Below are 22807 nucleotides of genomic sequence, written 5' to 3' on the forward strand. Positions count from 1 at the left end.
ATCAAAGGGTCCTACGCAAAATGATACACAGTTGTGTACATTTATACTAAAGTCTTATACAGTGACCGCCGCTTAATATGAATCCTGTTTATATCAATAAAGGGAAAATAAGCTTTTTTTTTTTTAATGTGGAATTTTGCGCACAAATTAAGATAACTTTATTTAAGTTTTAGTCAAAAAATAAAAAAGGTTTTTATTTTTAAGTCCAGATTTGGTGAACTTTTTTCTTTCTATGAAAAAAACTATTTTTGGAGAATTTTTTGTCACATTGTATACAGCATGTTTAACTATCACAAATCCAAGCGGAAATCCCTTTTGCATAAAATATTTCACTGGAAATAATTTGGAAGCTGGTGTTTTTTTTTTTTTTTTTTTTTTTGCAGATGTTTTGCTTTTAGACAAATTGAGTAAAAATGTGATGAAGCAAATGTTTTCACAAATGAAATTTTATGAAAGGTCTAATTTTAAGATATGAAATTTTGCTAAGAGGCCATTTTTACAATATAGAATTTTGTGAAGGGGGCAGACCCAATTGGTGCCTTAATCAAGCCCTGTTTGTGTAGCATAGTTTAAAGACTAATAAAATTAGAAATAAACAAAGATCAAACTGAAACAAATGCAGTTCCAGTGCAATGATCCTAATTGATCACCATTCAGAGAAACAGCTGTTAACGTTTTATGATCATACTGTACCATTCATTTTAAGTAGTCTGTCTTTTAGACTGGTTCGATTATGAATTGCTCATTCCAAATTTGAAACAAATCTTTTGAAACACATACTTTAATTTGTATTATAAAATGAAATTCATAATGTCAATTTTCTTATTATTCTTGGTGGAGATTAAAATCTGCACCTCAAAAGAATGCTGCAGTTTAGTCATATAAAGTGGAATACCTAGAAAGTACTGAAATTTTATGTAAAAGGAATAAAGAAAGTAATATAAATAACTTTATTTTAAAATTCGATACACTGCTAATTTCGAAAGAAAAAATTAGCAAACACTAAAATATCTAGAGTATTTTTGCATAATCTAAAAATAAAAAATTGTGATATATTTGCATAGTTATTATAAAAATGCATTTCCAGCAATTTTTTTCTGAAATTTCTTTATCAAATTTTTGTATGAATCCACATTTTTTTTTTCAAGTTTTATCATTTTTACATTTCTCCGAGTTCTGAATTTTCTACAAGAAAATTCAAAATTGAAATTAATGAACAAATACATTGTGTGAATGGTACATGGGTAATCAAACATCTCACATGTTACATTTTAAATAAATACCATAAAAATTTTCAATGAGAAAATTAACATGCCAATTTAAAAAGTGGCACAGAAGTTCTTGCTAAAGCTTAGCCAAATTTGTCCACGAGGTGTATTACCTAGTGTCAGATACAAAAATGAAATTTTTATGTGCAAAAAATATATTAATTCATAATAAAACTAAAACACAAATTAACATCAAAGCAATATAAATAATTTATCACACACCGGCTGTACACAAAATACAAAATTATTCAAATAAATTAGATCAACTACAAAAATTAGTGCAAATTGTAGCAAAAGTCAATTTCAAATCAATTGCATAAGAATAAGTCTAAAAGGAACATGAAGACAAAGTACTAGGGTAATATATAAAACAATCTAATTTGATAAAAGAGCAATTTTAACAGTAAAATTGGAAGCATAAATTTTACTTCCTTTTAACTAAGATGAAGTCATTGTCGACAAATATGTTTTATATCACAGATAAACTTATGTACAGAAATATATTTTAGAAAGAAAATTTTCTGAAACATATTTGCATGAAAAGCTACAATTCTAAAGCATAACTGTTTGCATATAAGATTGCTATAGTATATTTCAGTCTATTTTATTACAATCGTGAAATGGATAATTTTAATTTTTACTAAATACTTAGTTAAAACAGTTAAATAGTACAACAAAACCAGAAAAATGGTTTGTTTTCTTTTTAAATGAAAGTGTTTGTCAAGACATCTTTTTCTATTTTTAGGGGAGGGGGGGGATATCATGCGCATTTAGGCTAAATGAAAATAAGTGATTTTTATCATGATTTTTCATGCACACCTGTAATTTCCTAAGCTCAGAAAAGTAATAAGAAATAATAAAAATTAAGTTATTAACTATAATAATAGCAAGCCAAGATTAACATTTCCCTTAATGAATATGAATAAAATGTTTCCACATGAGAAAACTTTGCATTTAGTATAAGAGTAAGAAAGCTCTAATTTTATTCAGTAAAAATATGGAGAGTACAATTATGCTTCTCTGTAGCCAGGCCCATGACCAGGATTTCATGAAGGTGTAGGTTTTAATATTTTTTAATCCTTGCCCACATTGTCAGAAAAACAAACCAGTGGGTCAAACAATTAACTCTTGTTTAATGGCAACAATCAAGTTTGCAGAAAGGCGGGGTTAAGGGTTAACCCATATTGACAATATTAGTATGATAGTTATATACATGTCGGGATATTTTGACCCCCCCCCCCTCTCACGGTCTAGTAGCTACAATGCTAACTCGTTCAACAGCAACCTTTGATCAAACCTTCAACTGATCACCAATTTGTTGTATTACAAAAAGTTAAAATTTGGGCACCAATTCTTGTTATATAATGTATATGAGGTAGTTTTATACAAGAAAATAATGCTAAATAAACTAAACAGGATGGGGTTTGATGAAGATGCAAATTATAATTAGTCATTTCCTTAAGACCCCTGCATCTTGATAGCTGCAATATTCTTCTTTTGTGAAATGCCAGATTCATCATAATCTCCTCACCAGAAGCAATGTTTCTGCGGTGGATAAATTGTTCTGTTGTCAGAAACTTCAGTGGCGTGGTTTAACTGCCACTATTTTTCCAATATATGATTTTAGTCAGTAAGAGGGGCAAGTCCTAAATTGCAGTGAAACTTTAGAGACAATGTTTTAAAAAATCTAGTTTTGACACTAAAGTAAATTCAAGTTAAAAGTATATTTTCTTAGTTTTGCTTTTCATTTTTTCCTCCACTTGGGGAGGTTTAGCCCCTAAACCTTCCCCTTGGTCATGGCTTTGTCTGTAGCTCTAGAGAAAGCATAGGATTACTAAAACATTGATAGGCTTCTGCTCAGAATTTTCATAAAATTTTAGGCACATTCAATTCCAAAACAAGTCAAAAACAAAATTTTAAAAACGGTTTGCTTGGTTTTTAAAACTCAGTCTAAAAGTATTTTTGCACTAACTTTTTATGTCCTTAACACCAAATAAAAATTTACAATTAGTTTACTTAAATAACACAATAAACTTTTACTCAGCCACAAAGATAACTATAAGTAAAATTTATACATTGTGCATAGATGCACAGTCCAAAAAGTGTTAGGAATTTTCAATGCAAATATTATAAAATATCAAAACTTAATTATATTAATTATATACAGTGGTTCTGATCAACGCAGCTAGAGTATTATTATCCTTTCAAGTGTGGTCATATGAGCTTCTTGCCCCTAGTCTAAGAAACATGCTTGTTTATAAATGAGACAATGTAACTGAAGTAGAAATTTGCAAAAAATACATATATCCTGAAGAAAACATAACATTGACTACAAGTAGCTTTATTTTTAAATTGAAAGAAAAAAAGGTTATTTGTAACCCCGACATGTGGAGATACCTTAATTGCCAAATCGATTAACTCCACTTTTTAAAAATATCCTCATTTCTGCTTTAATAGTGCTTTATCAGTGCTTAACATGTGAATTTATATTAAAGTTTTGGTTCAGTACATTTCTGATCCTGCGATGGCAGAAAATGCAACACGAGGGCCTATTTACTCCTATGGATAACACCATCTTCTTCATAACTATTCTCTACTTTTTGTTTAATGGAGTTAGTCGATTTGGCAAGTGAGGCATCTATATATGATTTAATTTTTGTTTCCCAATTTTGTGCTACAATTTTTTTTTATTTAATTTTTCCTTTGAAACCCACACAAACACAACAGCACTGTGTATAGGAGACAGCATTGAACTACAACAAGTTCACATCAATGCTTGAATGCAATTGAAAACATTTTGCGTAAAGCTTTTAAACTTTTTCATTGAACCTTTTAAACCATTAGTGAACAACCAAGATAGTGCTTGCACTAAAATATTTTCAATCGGTAAAATCTTTCAACCAACAAACAATTGTCTATAAGATGAGTATTGCAATCTAGTTTCAGGTTTTGGCTAAATAAAATGTTTTACTTTTTACTAAGAATCTAGAAAATTTTGTGTTTGTAAAAAATATTCCAATGTCTATAATTTAAGTAATAGTAAGTTCTGATAAATCATTTTCAACTTTGTGAAACTAAATTTTATACTTTGGATTGGTTCAATTGAATGAAAGAGCAAGTTTATGAAGTTTCAATTGACTACCATTAGATGCCACAGCGTTTTATTGCATAGGTCTCACTTATTTTTTTATTCAATTAGTCAAAATGGCCATCATGGAAGGTATTTAGCACTTTACCCCTCTAGGTCACCAAACCTAACACCATGAGGTTTTTTTTCCTGTAGAAATGTCAAAGATGCTATATTTATACCCCCCCCCCCCCCCTCGAAGACCGAAAAATTCGGATCTCTGCAGCAATAGCTTCTGTGACTGTGTACATGCTACAATATGTATGGCAGGAGTTTGAGTACATGTGTGATATCATGTAAGCATCAGGAAGAGGGATCATATTACACCCTTCAGAATGATTTAAATATGTAAAAAAAATAAATTTTTCTAACTCTTACGTAAACGAGTAAACGTTTGAAATCCCACCAATCTTTTTGATTCACCCTAATATGTATATTTCAGAAGAACCAAAAACTGATTCATAACTTTTTAAGAACTGTGTTGTAGTCCAATGCTGTTCTTCTTTTCTTTCAAAAGGTACTTAAAATATGTAGACAGTGTAAATAAGATTTAAAAGCTAACATTCATACAAAACCTTCTATGCATAATTAGGATATTCAATACTTATGGTGAGGGAAAGCCTATATGATCATACATATGCTGCATAATGTACAAATTTCATATTTTTGGTTGTAAAATGACAACTATTAAGCCTTAAAATTTAACAAAATAAAGTAGATTTTTCAATTTGTGAAAATATATAAAGACAGTGCTAGGCAAAATAAATAAATAAAATGAAAAAATAAATTTCAATACATAATTTATGGAGACATTTTACAATCATGCATAAAGAATTTAATATTGTGAAACTGAATATTTCAACAGATATCAAATTGTATCATAAGAAAAATCACACAAATATAAATCTTTAAAACATACATGAAAACATTAGAGACAAATACCAAGATAATGCAGTTTCTTTTATTTACTAAATATCACAAATCAACAAGTTCCATAATAATATAATATAAAATTCAACATGGTCATACATAAATGTTCTTTTTTACAAATGAACAAAATTGTTTCTTTGGATAACATACATGAAAACCCCAGTGCATTTATTACAAGCACAAACAAAGATATCAGCATTAAATAAGAAATCAAAATTGTACTTTAAATTAAAAAGCTAAGCTAAAGATGAGGTGCAGAAATTCTGAAATTAAATCACAAAATGTGGAATACATGAGTGCACATTTTACTTCTCAAATTTCAGTTTGCCATTGCATATTTTACTTTGTAGCTTACGAACGTGAGTGTCAGTTGCTGGCAATTCAATCATAACAAAACTAAATCAGACTCCAGTATTTGAAGTTTTTGTTTAGGCACAATATTCACTTGTAGATACTGAATGCAGTATTCTTCAATATATATTCAACGATTATCTAGTTCCTATACAAATGTGTTCATTTACAATGAAGTCAAACCCGAAATTCTGTTTAATCTCATGGGAGCATTATTCACAAAGGCTGAAGGTCACATAACTCTTGGAAAAGATATATCCTCTGCAAAAAAATAATGGTCAGAAAAATCTTCCAAAACGGATATTAAATATAATATCTAGTAATACATAAAAAGATAATCATATTGGTATATTTTAGGACTGCCAACTTTAACAAAAAAAAAAAATCTTAGAGATGTACAAGAATAACTCAACTACAAAATTTGTTTCAATCTTCTGGTATTGTATGCAGTTTAGTCATGTACAGGTAAAATATTTGGAGTGACACTTAATAAAGCAGTAGAAAATGACCCTACAAAATCCATCAAATTTGACTACGTATAATAAATTATTTTATCACTTTAATACCACAAGTTTTGAGCCGCATTCTTTTAAGTTTTTCCTTTGTACTTGAATTTTGTACTGCCCGATATTTTAACCCGAAACCTTACTCGAATTTGCGCATGCGTCAGGTCTCTTCTGATTTCATCAAAACAGGGGTGATAGCAAGAAGGAAGTAACGAGCAAGCAAAAACTGAATGCATCGGGAAGTGCGCTTCCTGAAACCATCTTTTTCAATTCCCTTTTTTAATTAAAACCGTTCGCAACTGCTAGTCGCAGAGTTCGAGAACAGACAGTGTATTACAAGTTTTTTAAATATTTGACTATGTCTTAACTTTTTTAAATACCCTATATGTGTCTTTTTTAATGATCCCGATCCCCCCCCCCCTTCAAACTAAGCAATAGGTAAAAATGGCCTCACTAAAAGATAGAACATCTGCTTAATTTTTTAATCTATGATAAATAGATTTTTCTAAAGCCAAAGTGGCACAAACAGGCAAGTGGTTAAAGTTCCTAATCTCTCCAGTGGAACACCGAGGAAAACCAGGAGTATCCTTTCTCCCACCACAATGGAGGTGCCCTCAGGAGATAGTCATGGCCATTTGCAAAATGGCCCTAACAATTTTGGAAGACTGATCTGGAACAGGCTTGTAAGCCCAAAATAAAAGGAGCAACACAAAGGGAAATATACCCATGAAAATGAAATACCAAAATGTAACAGCTCTCAACCTGGAGGGGGGGGAGGGGAGTTCAAGGGAAGCATGTATGCATATCAAAAATAGAATAAAAAAGTAAAAATTTTAATTAACTTTTCCAGAGCCTGGAATGTTGAGAACACCTGATCCAGAGTAATATGAATCTCCAAGCAAAATAAAGATGAAACTGAGCAGAAAGCTTTAAAAACAGCAGTGCAGTGAAAAATCCAATGTCAATTGGCCCAAATCAGCAATGAGATCTGCATACATGTGTTTCAGAGTAGCATAGGAAATAATTTCTCAACAAACTTGAATTTCAAACAAATCTTTCAACTGTCAAATTGTTTTTTGGATGATTAAATATGAAATGTTACATATATAAAAAGCAAAGCAAAAATAGGTCTAAAGAAAAGTTAGATGGAAAAAAAAGTGAATTTTTAGGACCAAAAGAAAAAAGAAACTTAGGAGCCCATGCTAAAAGGTATCAAGTAATTAAAAAAACTGAGTAGAAAAACACTGACGGCATAACAAGTACTCTTAACCCTTCATCAAAAATAAATCCACGAAGAAATTAAATACTAAAAAAGGATTACAATTCACTCTCTGGGATTTTGTCTCCAAAAACTCTTGTTTTTCCTCTGATAATTTCAAGCTTTCTATGATTCAGTGGAAATTGGAGTGATGCAATCTCTTTTGCATCAGCTGTAATGTCAATTATTGTTTTTCTCTTTGTAAACACTAATTTCCAAATTTTTAACATAAACATGCAGAATTGTCTTTAGAGCATACTATTACCTTGCAAATAGAAACATAAACGACTATTAGAGTTACTATTAATATTTCATTTTAAAGAATTTATAATTATTTTATGGAAATAAAAATAGAAAGTTTAAGTACCTGGATAGTGGTAAATGTGCAAACAGTTTATATTATTGCCTAGTTACTTTTAATACCTTCAGAAGCTCAAACCTATTACTGTAAAATGATCTTATGCAACTGCAGAGGAATAAATAGGACCACCTTTTCCAAATATAAATGTGACCTTGGAGAAAGTTCATTAAAAACATCACATTTCTTTGTTAACTGGATTCAAGAACTTGAATAACTTTTTGGATAGATACAAGTTCTCTACTCCCCACTGAACCCTATGGGAAAAGAAAAGCACATTATAGTATTACAACAATATATTAGGGGATAGCATTTATACTTTTGTAACATGCGATAAATTCAATATTAAGTCTAATAATAACTCCTAGCGACAAGAACTGAAATAAATTTAAACAAATTACCACACTTTGTCAATTCAAAAACAGCCTTTTAAGAACTCTAATGCTAATGTTGTACAATATTTTGAAAACTGTGACTTTTCAAAGCTTTAGAACTCTGTCAGTTTTGGTTGTAGAAGAACAGATTTTTTTAAAAAAAATATATTTGTGCATTAAGAATTTTTTACTAATTACAATTACTAGGAAACTAGGCTGTATAAAAAGTTAAATGTTGACAAACTTTGTAAATTATAATTGCTCATGCAATTAAAAGATTTTTACCAATTGGAACTCGAACAGTTTAGAAATTAGTTATTGAACATAAATAAGGGCGGACACCCTCTACATATATATATATATATATATATATATATATATATATATATATATATATATGCATATATATACCTATAATACAAATGAGTTAGTCTGTATCCCCCCCCCCCCAAAAAAAATGTTACAACCCAAATTCTACCCCAGGGGGAAAAGGTGGCTATGACAGAGCTGATTGCTAATTCTATTACATTCTTTTTTAAAAAATTAGCTCCTACACAACTTAGAATACAGATTGAATGGTCGGTTAATTGCAAGACTAATGTTTTTACATAGGCATCTTAGAATCCAGCTAAATTGTTGAAGAGAAAAAAAAAATGAGCATTCATACTAAAAAGATAAAAACAAAGGAGCAATAAAACAAATAAATAAAAATATAAATAAGAAAATAATTTCACCATTATAAGCAGTATATATTCATAATGTGAGTACTTACAGTTAGTGTAACAAAGCTCTTAAACTTCTTTAAAACTTCCACCATTACATCAAATTTTCCATCAGGTACATATTCTCTCAATATTTCAATAAATTCCTAAAGAAGAAGATTTTTGTTAGAATTTTACAAAATAAATTGAATGAATTTTAAGTTCAAACAATAGTGCTTTAGTTGAAATAATCCAGCGTTTGCAAGATTTTGTCATTAAAAAATCAAAAAGTCCTGGCTAAAATAGAATGATTTAGTGGAGTGTTTCTCAATCTGTTTCAGTCTGTGGATTGGTAAAGGCTTTTTTTTCCCTTTTTTCTTTTTGCAAAACTAGTGGGCTTCGCCCGCTGTTCGCTAACCCTGAAGATTGTATTTGGTTCGCTAACATTTATATGGTATTTTAGCCGGATCAGATTATAACATGTTACGATTAGAACAAAATGAAAATCCCACTGCTCTACCTCCTGCAATAAATAAAGTTGAAGTGATGAGCTCATTATACTTAAAACAATATAAAATCCCACTCCCAGACAATAAAAAGGAACTTGAAAATACGTAAACCAGGGTTACCGTGGAGAAACTATTTGAGGAGCATCTATGGTGATTTTGCGGAGCATTTTGAAATATTGCAGAGCAGCTCAGGATTTCGTATGAAAATTAATATAAAATAATTAAACCTCTATTTTAAAATTGTTTTAGAGAACCATTCTAAGCACTAGCATAAAAATAATTATTTTAAAATTAATAAAACAACTTTAAGCACTACAGTCGGATCCCGCTACAACGCAACCTGACTTACATGAAATGGCTATAACGCGAGTTTTTCATTAAGTAATGATTTTTTTTATTGCTGACGCAAATTGCTTGCCTGCAACATGAAATGTTTTGGAAAGGAGCAGCGGAGCGTTAGAATGGGCTTTGTTGACACTAAATATTGGTTATGTGGATGAACTTTCATCCCTTTCGCATGCTTTAGAACTGCTCTGATTCTTATGGTTTTTTTTTTTTTTCATTCTACATATGAACGTTGATAAAATAGAATGGCTCCCAAACGCAGTTTTTCATCTGAAGTTAACGAAAGTGGAAAGAAAATGAGAAAGTTTCTGACCATTAAAGAAAAGGTAAAGATTCCCGATATGCTTGAACAATTAAAAAGTGGATCGAAAGTAGCACTGCGATTACGTATGAGTGAATCTTTGATACATGCAATTAAAATTCAAGAAAAGGAAATCTGTAAAAATTCAGAACTTAGCTGTAATACTGAAGCTCGCACAGTAGTGTCTGAGCAAAATACTAACATCATGAAAATAGAAGCTGCTCTTTCATTGTGGCTTAAAGAGACCAAAAAGAGGGGTGGTTCCCACTCTGCATAAACCATTATCTTCATTATTTTAAAAATTATAATTAAGTTTACGATATCTACCGTTCAGTGTTATTATAATGCAGTAATGTACTCAATATAAGTAACGCACTGTTTTAATTCATGTCTCTCATTGATCACTGATTTTGTGCTTTATTGTAACGCTTTTTCTAAAATGCAGTAAAAAATCATTTCTTTATAAAAGATACGTTAATATATAGTTAAGAAATGGTTTTAAACAATTTAAGGGGTGTCAACGCGTGTCTGAAATAATTGGGTATGCTTATAAAAAATTTTGAAAACATACGTTGTTCCACAACGCGAAATTTTGACTTGAGCTGGGGGGGGGTCTTGGAATGCATTCCTTGCATAAGTCGGGATTTGACTGTATGTCATGCTTTGAGTAAGCATCTTCAATTTCCCATATTTACATGCCTGGTATAATAAACTAGCAAAATATAATAAAAATAAATTTAATTTTATTAGAATCTTTGGTAAGCCTGGTCAGAATTAAGGCCAAACTGGAAATGTGGAGCAGTTGGTAACTCTGGTAAACAAAATTATTAATAAGATATTTTAACAGCAACTTAAAACCCATATTCTAAAGTATTGCATCACATAAATCTTGTCTCAGTTATGGTTTAGTATTTTTTATTGTGTATGTGCATACTTTACAAAACAAATTGGATTACTAATTCATAAGTATGTCCCTGCTAATTTCCAATAGTAAAATAAGTTTAGCACTTGAATCGAACAAACACTTGCATAATAAATATAGATACAATAAATAAGTTATGGTGTTTAAGTTTTGCTATATACATTAAGGACATGCTTTAAAAAACAAATAAATAATCCTTTAAATGATCACTTTGAGTTACATTCTTGAATCAGTTTTTGTTATATAACAATTATTGTATAACCATTATTATATAACCATATATATGTATATAACCATTTATTATTAAGATTTTAACTTATCCTGCTTAAATTCTTGAAAGCAAACCTGCTTGCTCAGGACATTAATTTACTGCCCAGCTCAAACTATAAAATGAAAACACTCATAATATAAACTTACAGGATAACTTTGTGAAACACAGCCCAACAAAATAGCTATATATGCAGCTATGATACTATGCTCCATGTGTTTTCCAGCTTTTTGAAGAGCTAAAGGAAAAAAAACAAGTATTAAAATTAAAAAAAAAACTTTTTAAATTCAAATTTCAATCAAGAATTAACCTCAAGGTTTAAAATAATAATAATAATAATAAAAGGATCACTGGAAGAAAAGAAAAAACAAGGCATGCCAGTGGCTAAATTAGAAGCAGGAAAAACAAACTTCAGAAACTCCAAAATTACATTTTAACTTATACTACTTTGCATAATTCCCCTCTTCATTCATAAGATTTCAAATACTGTAAAAGCACTTATTTTCACAAAAATGTAGATATCGGTGCATTCGCAAGTTGGAAATTTCACGAATTTTTAATGAACGGAGCCAAAAGTTAAAAAAAACATTTTGCGAATCTTACATTTTTGCTATTATGATCGCGAACATTCAAGCCTAATGAAAATAAGTAATTTTACAATATCCATATTAACTTACTTCAGTATACTTTAACTGGAGATAAATCACATGCAATACTTATGCAAGAAAATATAGTAAGAGATATTTTCCAAACAAGTAAAGTTTTTGACAGAAAAAAGTCTATAAAATCATTTCTTAAATAGTATCAACATCATTATATAAATAACTCCCTCTTCTTTTTATGCTGTACTAAATTTAAAGGAAGGGGAAGAGGGGGACAGGACTAACTACAGTGAACTCCCGATAATCCACGGAATAGGGTGGCACCCTAACTGCAGATAATCAGAGTAATAGGTAAAAACGATACTATTGCATACAATAGCTAAAAAATATGAATAACGCTCACACATGCATTTAAGTTACACTCAAACCTGTTTTTGTGCAGTCTTTTTTTTTTTGTGTGTGTGTGTGATTTTTTTTTTTTTTTTTTTTTGGTGCAGTATATGAAATATTTCTTAAACAAGCGGAAATTATTTGTAAAACGAGTGTGAGGTAGTATCTTCAAGTGACAACAGTTGCATCCCGATGGGAAGTCACTGTGACTCCCAAAAAATTTTTTTATTTGGTAAAATTTTAGGGAGTCGGCAAAATTATCATTACTTGGTTTGTTTTGATTTCGTTTAAATATAAGATTTTGGGTTATTTTCTATGTGAGACTTTTTTTATGCGGTCCCTATTCACTGTATAAAAAAATATTTTTTATACAGTTATGTGTTGCAAAAGCAACTTTTTATAGCTACTCGTGAAGTTTCGAGCAATTTTTTTTATGCGGTCCCTATCCACTGCATAAAAACAGGTTTGGGTGTATAGCTAAAAACATTGCTACATTGCATCTACTTACATTGAATGAAAATATAATATTTAAAAGGGAAAAACGAACAATAACACAATTATAAGTTTAAAAACATTTAATGACCGTTTTAAAAAAAAATGGGAAAAGACCCGCAGATAATCCAGCCTCCGATAATCGGGAGTTTACTGTATTTGAACTACGCAATGCAGTTGATGTGCACGAAATGATTTTTTTTTCAAGCATTTTTTTCCTTTTAATTTCAATTTGAAACAACATTTTTGCACTAATTTCTTATTTTGGCAGTAAAAACTCCCTGTGAGACCTAATTTTTATCGAAAATTAATGATTTTCACCCTTTAGATTGCATGCATGCTACTGACAACGAAAAGGGGGGAAAAAGTGATTTCTTAAAGTTATTCACATGCGAGAATTCTATAGCATGTACAGCATTTCTTTCTTTAAAAAAAAAAAATATTTGCATATAATATTTAACAGTTTGATATTATTTCATTTGCTAATTACTGTTAAATTTTATTATTATTATAATGAGGTAATTACTTTTCATTAGAGTTTCTTCCAAATCATCAGCAGCAGTTTCAACATCTTTCTTTTCTATTGCTGCTGCGTGCTTTTCTTCTTGTGAGCTCAACAATTCATCAGCTTGTTCTTCTGAAACTCTTGCTGCTTCAAGTCTAGACAACATCACCTTAAATAAAGGATATTTATTGAAAAATTAGACATGGAAACCTGCATTTCAATGGAAAAGAAAAACGTCTTACAAAGGTCTCAATACTTTCTGTCATTATGTCAACATGTCATTCTATTTCTGCCCAGACAGGTTTAATAAATTCTCAAATATTTACTATAACCAGTTTAGGAGTGCCCCCATTATCGGCAAAAATACTGCTAACTCTATCATTGCAAACTGCATCCACTTTGAATGAGGTGACATTTCGATTGTAAGCGAAATTGCTCTTTTAAATATTCTTCCTATAATCTTTTACAGGGTTCATACCCGTTAGGCAGAAAAAAATTCAAGCACTTTTCAAGTACTTTTCAAGGTAAAAAATTTTGTTTTCAAGGCAATATCATAAATTTGTACTAAAAATATTGTATGCAGATTTCATTTACTACAAAAACATAGAAATAAGGCAATAATACAAAAAAGTATAGGAAAACAAAATTGTTTTTTCTACGACGAGAGACGCTTTGATGAAAGATCTACTGCGTTGAAAGTCTTTCTGAAAATGCTTGAAAAGTTCGGTCATAAAGAGAAGCAGATACCAAGAGGTTTAATTTTGAGGTTTTTCAAAGGTTGCAGCAGTCAGAGGTTTGTATATTTTCTAGAATCAGCAAATTAATACTTAAAAAAAACCCCTTTCATAAGTGCTTTTAACTTTTATGGGAAGAAACTAAAATACCCAAGTTCAATGGCATTGCCAGAGAGAAGTTTTTGAAGTCACTCCCCCCCCCCCCCCCCCCGGTTTCAACATTTTTTTCCAATATCCATACAGTGGTTTATTACAATATAAGGGCGATTAGGACAAAAACACTACCCCGAAAGTTATTTCAGTTTGCACTATTAAGTTCTAAAAATATTAGGTTTGCAAATCATTTATAAGTATGCAAATCAATTATTCGTATGTATTTATTAGCTGTTCACCAATAAGGCATTTCAACTGTCCTCGAGTAAATTTAAAAATTAGGAAGTAAGAAAAGTTTATGAAAGTCCACAGTCCAGTCTCTACACCTCAAAATATACAAAAGCAGCTTAAGCAGTGATAAATACTCTGAATGCAAACTTGAGCCTATTCAGCTTTCATTGATTAACTTGCAATAGACAATAAATGTGCAAGTTCAGATTTATAGAGCCATATTTCGAAATTGAAAAGATTCAAAAGAAGTTGACATGTATTATGACAAAAGTAGTTTTATTTTGGGAAAAAATGGGTTATTGTTGAAATTAGAATTTAAATTTAGAAAGGCAATAATATTCAGGTGTAATTGTGATTTGTGAGTTCATAAAAAATTACCTGAAAGTTTCAAAGAGCAAAATGGGGCGGGGGGGGGGGGGGAGAATAATTTTTAAAACTAAGACCCCTATTACTTGAATATACATATGTACAACAATAACTTTTGCTATGCATACAATTCATAAAATAGTTTATTAAGTCAAAATATTCTGCATAGAAATACCATGCACAGTGCCTGTTAATAACCAGCAACAGGCACTGGGCCTAGCTAGGCTGGTTCTGGTCAATTTATTAGATCCAAATGAAGATGAAAGACCCTCCTTAAGCTATCTACCCCTTTGCTGATTAAAGCCTCTTTCAGTAAGCTCCAAGTACCCACAACCTCAATAAAGTAGTAATTTTGAACATTTGAGGAAAAGGGGAAAATTGGAGATGTAAGGAGGTAAAAGCATAAAAACGAACACTACTGAATTTCAAGTGAATAATCATAACCAGGGTTCATACTCTATTTGGATGAAAAAATTCCATGACCTTTCCAAGACTTTTTCATGACTTCAATGAAAATTTTCATGACCTCGTTACTCGAAAAAAATAACACTATTTAATCTCAAACTTGATAATTTTTGGAAATGAGCATTAGCAAAACGTCTACATGAATGCTACAGCCTCATTGAAGCACTTACTCGTAATGAGAAAAATATAAGTGTACACCTAAAAAACCAAACTATTCTTATTTGACTTTATCATATAAATATAAGTAAAGTAAAAATGCAGTGAAATGAATAGGATGATGCTTAAATGTCAGATATTTTATTTATATGCGGTATTTCAATTTGTATCACATGTAATACAACCGGTCCCAAATTTGTTTCTGCGTTTCAGGCTTCACAAAAAATTATGAAACTTATGTATCACATGTGATACAAGGGGACCGAGGAGGATAAATCAACTTTATATTTAAAATACAAACTTTAAGTTAATTTGTTAGGTGCTCAACTGCTGAAATCTAAATTTAAAAAAAAAATCTGTTATGACCAAAAATTAGGTAAAGATAATCATTCAAAATTGCAAAAATAAATAAGCAAATAATTAAACAAGACCAAGGTAATAAATTCTTTAACTCTTTAGTTATTAAAATAAAAAAATAAAATAAGCTAATCTGATGTAGCAGTGTCAAAATAACTACTAATTGCCAAAAATATAAAAATATTTACAAAATGCAAAAGGATTGAAATCTCAAACAAGGGAAGCAAATTTTCGCGAATTAAGTTTAATGTTGTCATGTTTCCCATAAAATAAACTTATATTTTACTGAAATTAAACATAAAATATGCTAATCTACGGTAGCAAATATGAAAATAACATCCGATTAGTGAATATATTTAAATATTTGCAAGATGCAAAAAGATTGAAATTTCAAACACGAGAAGCAATTTTTCGCAAAGTCTGAGTTCGTTCGACGTGGCATGTTTCCCATGAAATAAATTTATTTGTTTTTCATTAAAATTAAACAAAAAATATACTAATCTAAGGTAGCATATGCGAAACTAACATTTGATTAGCCAAAATATTTAAATATTTGCAGGATGCAAAAAGATTGAAATGTCAAACACGAGAGCAATTTTCCGCGAAACCCGAGTAAGTTCAATGTTGTCATGGTTTCGAAATTAATTTCTTTGTTAATTAATGAAATTAAACAAAAAATAAACTAATCTAAGGTACCATATGTCAAAATATCTTTTGGTTGTAAAAAACATCAAAATATTTACAAGATGCAAAAGGATTGAAATCCCAAACAGGGAAGCAATTTTTCGCGATGTTGCATACTGAACACACGTTCAGAAAATTGCATTAGTGAAATACTTTTTTTAAAACTTCTAAGCACAATTCGTTGATTTTTGAGAGAATTTAAGCACTAAGAAACTTTTTCAAGGTTTTAAAACTTTTTCAAGGTTTTCAAGCACTTGAAAATGAACTTTCTTTTTTCAAGCACTTTTCAAGGTTTTTCAAGGGCGTACGAACCCTGTTTTATATAGCACTTCTATTTGACAACAAAACAAGAACATGTTAATCTGCATTAGTAACAATGTAAATGAAAATCAAGCTAACTTTTTAAACATATCTAAACACTTTTCTTCCTTTTCAAATCAGTAAAAAGAAAAATAATACAAACACGAAAGTTGCTTTGAGATTTTTCCATTGATTTAGAATCTTATCTTTCATGTTACGTTTCGCATTTTACAATTTCTTCGAAGTTTTATATCAAAGTTTGATAATTGATGATCCAAAAGCTCTTAAAAGCATCAAACACCTCATACAGAAATTCCCAACTTGTTTTTAATAGTCTTAGCTTTAAAAATTCTTCGTTTATATAAAAAATATTTTATCAATTACATATAAATTACTAATATCATTAAAATTAATGCCCAAAAGCAAGTAAATACAACAAATTCTTCAACAAAACTTACTTCAACTAATGCTTCAGCTGCTATCATTTCATAACCATCGTTCACAGTATCAAATGAACCCAAAGCATACATTTCAATAAATTTCTTGCTATTTGCGCCACAATATTCTACTAAGTTGATCATCAGCCCCAAACACTACAAAAATTAGACAATTGTAAATCCACAAGAATATAACATATTTGATATCAAAATTATACAATACTTATGACATTATAAGAGTGAAATTTTTTGAAATTTAGAGACCACTAAATTTAGGAAACTTTATACTCGATGAGGTAGACTAGCAGTAGAAACAATTTTAGCATCAGCAGTGCAAGTTTAGATTAATTAGAAGCATAATGAATGAAAGATGAAAATTAGGGAAATTTTGCACGAATTTAATGATAAAATTAGACTGAAAAGGGACTTTTGTAATATAGGTAGGGATTTCGTAAATTAAACTACTATAGGACTCAAAATTTAGCATTTGCAAATCTGGTAGGACCCAAAATTCTGAAATTGGGATTTTAGGCTTGAAAAAAAAGTTTTAAAAGGGGGTATCTTATACATATAAAATCTGAGTATCTATCTATCTATCTATCTATGTCCAAGCTTCTTCTCCCGAACGACAGTGAACTGACCATCGAACCAGGTATCGATGGATTCGTAATCCTCCCGTCTTCATGTTTGGCTATTTAACATAATTCTCCGATAATAATTAGCGGAGATATCAATTAAAAACTTTTAATTATGACTCTTAGATTTCAAAATCAAATCACTATTTTTCGAAGGCTTTCCTCCATTCAAATTATTATTCAGTGCTTCAACTCAACTTTCCGGATGAACGCTTTTATTAAAATTTACAGCGTGAAGAAAATCATTGAGATGAAACATCTGTTGCAATTTTTTTTCCCGAATATAAAGAAATAAAATTAGGCTTTTGTTTTAAGGCTTTTCCTGTAATCAGGGTGTTTAAGTTGTTTACTTTTCGATTATTTTGCCGTAATCTGCAGCAAAATTTTGCTGTTTTTTTTTTTTTTTTTTGTTCAAGCCTGATTGTTAAATACGCGTCACATGACATAACTTTCATTTTCGAGGAGGACCGTGCACGTCGTAAAGTAAATGAGTGATTTACAAGTTATTTGAGTTCTTTGAGGGTTTGTACCTGGAAAACGGATTGATGTAATTCTTGTACGACCATGTGGATAGAATCCATCCAAATATTTATCTGAGTGGTATGTTGCATTAATAAACACCCGGGCAATGCCGGGTAGCAGACTATTTTATGTAAAAAGCGGATTGTTATTGTGCATAAATATTTCCGATATAGTCTATCAGATGTAATTCAGTTTAACGTGAGTAAAGATTATAGTTGATAATGCATATATTTTCCCCTTTTGTGCTGACTGAAAAATAACTTGTATCATTGATAACGATTATTAACATTGATGAGGTGTTTTGGCAAAAATATGTTTTACTGGTGTTTTGCAAACCTTGCTTTACGCGCATTTATTTATTCCTTAACGCGTTAGAAACTAGTGTCAGTGTACTACAAAAGCATCAACTGGACTGCTCTTACATTTTTTAGGTAGCCCGTGCAACGCCGGGCACGCAGCTAGTTAGTTTATATTCCTTGCAGCAGGTAAACATTTTAGGAAGTTATGAGAAAAATCTGGAATGCTTTTAGCATTTTTTGGGGAATAAAAGTTTTAGAAAGAAGAAAACTGAAATTAACATGCTTCAAAAATGATCATATGTACACAATTTTCATATTCGAGTATGAAAAAGTTTTTTTTTTTTTGAAGTGATCATTTTAGCATAAGGATTGTTCCTCAAAATCTAACCACATAAGAATCCCTTTCTAGGAGATATTTCCGTTTTGTTGAAAATTCGGAAGATATTTACTTCCTTAGGGAGTTGGGGAGAAGGCATCAAAATTCGGCAGTCTTCCAAACGAATCGAGAGAGTTGGCAGCTTGGATAGTGTAAAAGTGAGGATATTTTTAACAATTGTATCCGGTGAAGCAATTGAAAAAGTAATTAAATACTTAACCCTAAAATTTGTGGATAAGCATTTAAAAAATACAGAACTTACAAGAACTAAGAGATCAAATCTTTTGTCTAAAGGAACAGCTCGAGGTACTTGGAGAATCGACATAAGCACATGATCCATCAAGCCTCCCTCAGATGAAAGCCTTTCATCATCCAAAGCTAAAGTCAATAATAATAACTTTTTAAAAAGGCTTATGAGCAACTTTACAATGTTAAATCAATAGCAAAGTATTAAGAAAAAAAGGTAAGAAAAGATTTGCTCTAAGTCATATGCTCTAAGCTGTTCAATATACTTTTACTAAGAGAGCGTGCAAAGGGGGGGGGGAGGAATGAGAAGTAATTAAAAAGTATACCATTTTTGCAGTCTTTGCATTCACTACATAAGATATACACACTTCAAGGTTTATCTCTTTATGGTAAATAAAAGTAAGGTTTCAAAGAAATTTTGGAAGGAAGTCTGTGGCAGACCTGCGTCCAGGAGACCCCATAGCACCTACAGCCTTGAAATTTTGTACGAAATTACTTTGAGCCCCGGAAGTTTGCACTTGGTTTTTTTTAAAATTCGAATTAGTTTTTTTTATAATTAATTTTTTACGCTCAAATTTCATGTAAATTGCCTATTATAGCCTATTAAAGAGGTAAAAAATTACTTGCACCTATTAATATTATATATCGTTGGGAAGGGTAGAATTTTCAGCGTTCGACGCAATTGGTTTCAAAGCTCTAACTTAAATACGGTGGGAGTTTTTGCATTTGAAGCTTGAACTTTTATAGGCTTAGCTAAAATTTAGGCACTACTTTCGTCATTAAATCTATCAGTAAAAAGCAAAGGAATTGTCCCACAGTTTTCTTTTTGACACAACTGGAAAGAGCAGCTTTTTTGGCTCCAGATCTAACTCAACCTATGGTCGAAAAATTAAGCTTTTATCTCCTAAGAAAAAAAGTTACAAGCCGTTAAAAATTAAGTTTGAATAATTTCATTTCCATTAAAATTATTGATGTTTTTTTGGCGTTGCAATAGTTAGGTCTTTTCGATTCACTTGTTTGCTTTTTTATTCATGAACCTTAAAGGTTTCGATTTTAACGGAAAATCTTAGGCTCAACTCAATTCAAGCCCCGAGCTAAAGAACAAAATGTATTACTAGAAACCACGAATATGAAAGCGACTTTTCAAACGTACAAAACTGCAGTTTTGCAATCCTCAGAAGCCCCTTAGCCCCTAAGGCTCTGCAAGTTGGTACGAGTTATTTTGAAACCCGGGGAACGGAAGCTTTTTGTTCCAAAGGGAGCTCATAATGCGTTTTTAATCTGTTTCTTTCTAATTGACGATTTAAATCTTTGCGAATCAAATAAGATTGCGAAGCGGCTTCAGGGGTTGGTGAGCATTAGCAAGCAGGGGGCAGAGTCCCCTAGTATTTGAAAGAAAAATAGAATTCCCGTTCTCCCTAAGTGCATCAAACGTGCACTTAGGGAGGTATTACCTCCTGCTCGTTTTTATTTTTTCAAATATAAACCTTGAAGGGGCCACTACAGAAGCACTCTGAAGTACTGGCAACTACCCATGTGTTTATCTTATATATTTCTAACACAGCTAGAACAACCAATCAAAATTAAATCAATTGGTAATTTTACTTTTCATAGATATGACTAGATAGCAAATGTGTATCACAATGTGAGTTTTTAACAGTTGGATATAACATTACTTCCATAATTATAAATAACGGTTTTCAAGAAATCCAGACTAAATCTGAATAAAAAATGCTTGCTTTATCGTCCAGATCAACAACATGGTTTTAAAATTATCATTTATTATGGAAGACAATTTTGTTGAAAATCTATCTAGCACATGAACTAATGTACTTTTAAATATTTTTAAAAGTAGAAATGCTTGCTATAGAAGTATTCTTGGGAAAATATTCATTCAGAATAGGGATTGTTCGTATTTAAGAGAAACCAAGCTAATGACTGCTCGACAAAACAATCCAAGAAATTTTAAACAACTTTTAGGAATAAGCAATTCTGTACAGAGTGTGCACATTGCACTGCAGTTACTACAAAAATTTAAAAAACATTTAAGTAAAACAAAAAAAAGCCTCACTTGAAAATAAATAACTGTCATTCGTGTCATAACTTTGTTAACTTTTAACACTTTACCAAGGAAAAAAGGAAATTTTCCAATAGATTTTATTTTAACAGATATAAAATTCAACAGAAAAAAGGTTAGAAATTATTAGTTGCTCTTAAGAGCTAGATTGAGTTGCAATTTTTAAATAACACATTGTGAAAGAGAAAGAACAAAATTACATAAGCATAGAATTCCAAAACTAAAAATTTCAAAATATAACAAGAATCATACTTACGAATTTTATAAGTTATATTGCTTAAAATTTTTAACAAATTCAACAAACACATAAGAACTGGAGATTCACTCTTTGCTGGCTTTTGACTTGATAATTCTTCTGAAGTATTATCAGTATCTATTGGTTTTTGTTGAAGGAAATGAGATTTGCATAGTTTTAGTAATCTGGAAAAGAAAAACACACTTTTAGTACTACAACACAACAAAACGGGGAGTATTATTTACCAATAATTTTCTTACTTTTCATTACAAAACTTCTGCCAAACATAAACACATACACATTATTACAGCATTTTAGAATTGCAAAAAGAAAAAAAAGTCAAAATAAAAATCAAAACCTGAAGCACTGCACACTCATAAGAAATGTCATCTGAACACAAAACTAAAATGAATGCATGCATCAAGTTTAAAATTAAGAAATATAACCAAAGAAAAAAAGGGGGTGTTAACCCCAGAAAAAAGATTTGAGCGTGGAATAAAAATTGAAGGTATTTATTCTGCTACCCTGAATGCAACAGCTATTTTGCAGTAGGGATGCACCGATTAATCGGCAGTAACGATTAATCTACCATAATCGGCCACTTTACCAATTATTTATAATCAGCCAATATTTGCCAATTAACCTGCGGAAAAATATTTTTTAAAATTTTTTAAAGCATACCTTCAACAAGAAACTATGATGAATACATTTATGGACAATAAATAAACATAATTTGCTTCAAACATTATTTTGGAACTGCAGAATGAAAGTGTACAGAGTGAAAAGAAATAGTTTAGAAAGTGAAAACTGAGTGAAATATTAAAGAATAATTCGCACAGCTGAAATTCACATGACACTACAAAGAATAATTACATTAAAGGACATATAAATTAAAATGTGTAAATTATTTATTCCCCTAGCCGCCCCCCCCTCCCTTCTTCCAAGTATCAAACTGTTGATTTTTTTTATATGTATCATTAAAAAAGACAAACATGTTTTAAGTGACATTTGTCATCAATTTTAAGCTTTATACATTCATTTGAACTTATTATCAAATTCTATTTATAAATTAATGCAGGGCTCCCAACACATTTTAGCTTTAGAAAATTGCAAAAGAGGACCATTTTCAATCAAAAAGGGGACTAAAGAGGACCAGATAGGATCAAAAAGAGGATCTTGGGAGGACCACTCATAGTTAAACACAGGGATGTACCAAAAGGCAAATTAGTTGCCAGCTGCTAAATTCGTGAAGATAATTTGTTAATTAATTATAATAATGATATAATTCCTTTATCACCTGTGAAACTGATCTTTTTTATCCATTGAA

General features: G+C 30.6%; 1 protein-coding gene across 1 annotated transcript in view; it reads right to left on the reverse strand.

Annotated features, from left to right (window-relative positions):
- Window positions 1-5336: 5336 nt before the first annotated feature.
- The window catches only part of LOC129221012 (wings apart-like protein homolog), a 57529-nt gene continuing 40058 nt past the window's right edge, over window positions 5337-22807 (reverse strand). The window contains exons 11-18 of the mRNA XM_054855448.1: window positions 21502-21665; window positions 19185-19300; window positions 17112-17246; window positions 13229-13376; window positions 11368-11456; window positions 8945-9040; window positions 7808-8055; window positions 5337-5937 (exon numbers count right to left, since the gene is read on the reverse strand). Coding sequence (XP_054711423.1) covers window positions 7990-8055; window positions 8945-9040; window positions 11368-11456; window positions 13229-13376; window positions 17112-17246; window positions 19185-19300; window positions 21502-21665 — 814 coding nt within the window. The 3' untranslated portion in view covers window positions 5337-5937; window positions 7808-7989. The remainder of the gene's footprint in view (window positions 5938-7807; window positions 8056-8944; window positions 9041-11367; window positions 11457-13228; window positions 13377-17111; window positions 17247-19184; window positions 19301-21501; window positions 21666-22807) is intronic.

Source organism: Uloborus diversus, chromosome 4 (genome assembly GCF_026930045.1).
Source record: "Uloborus diversus isolate 005 chromosome 4, Udiv.v.3.1, whole genome shotgun sequence".
Taxonomy (NCBI): Eukaryota; Metazoa; Arthropoda; class Arachnida; order Araneae; family Uloboridae; genus Uloborus; species Uloborus diversus.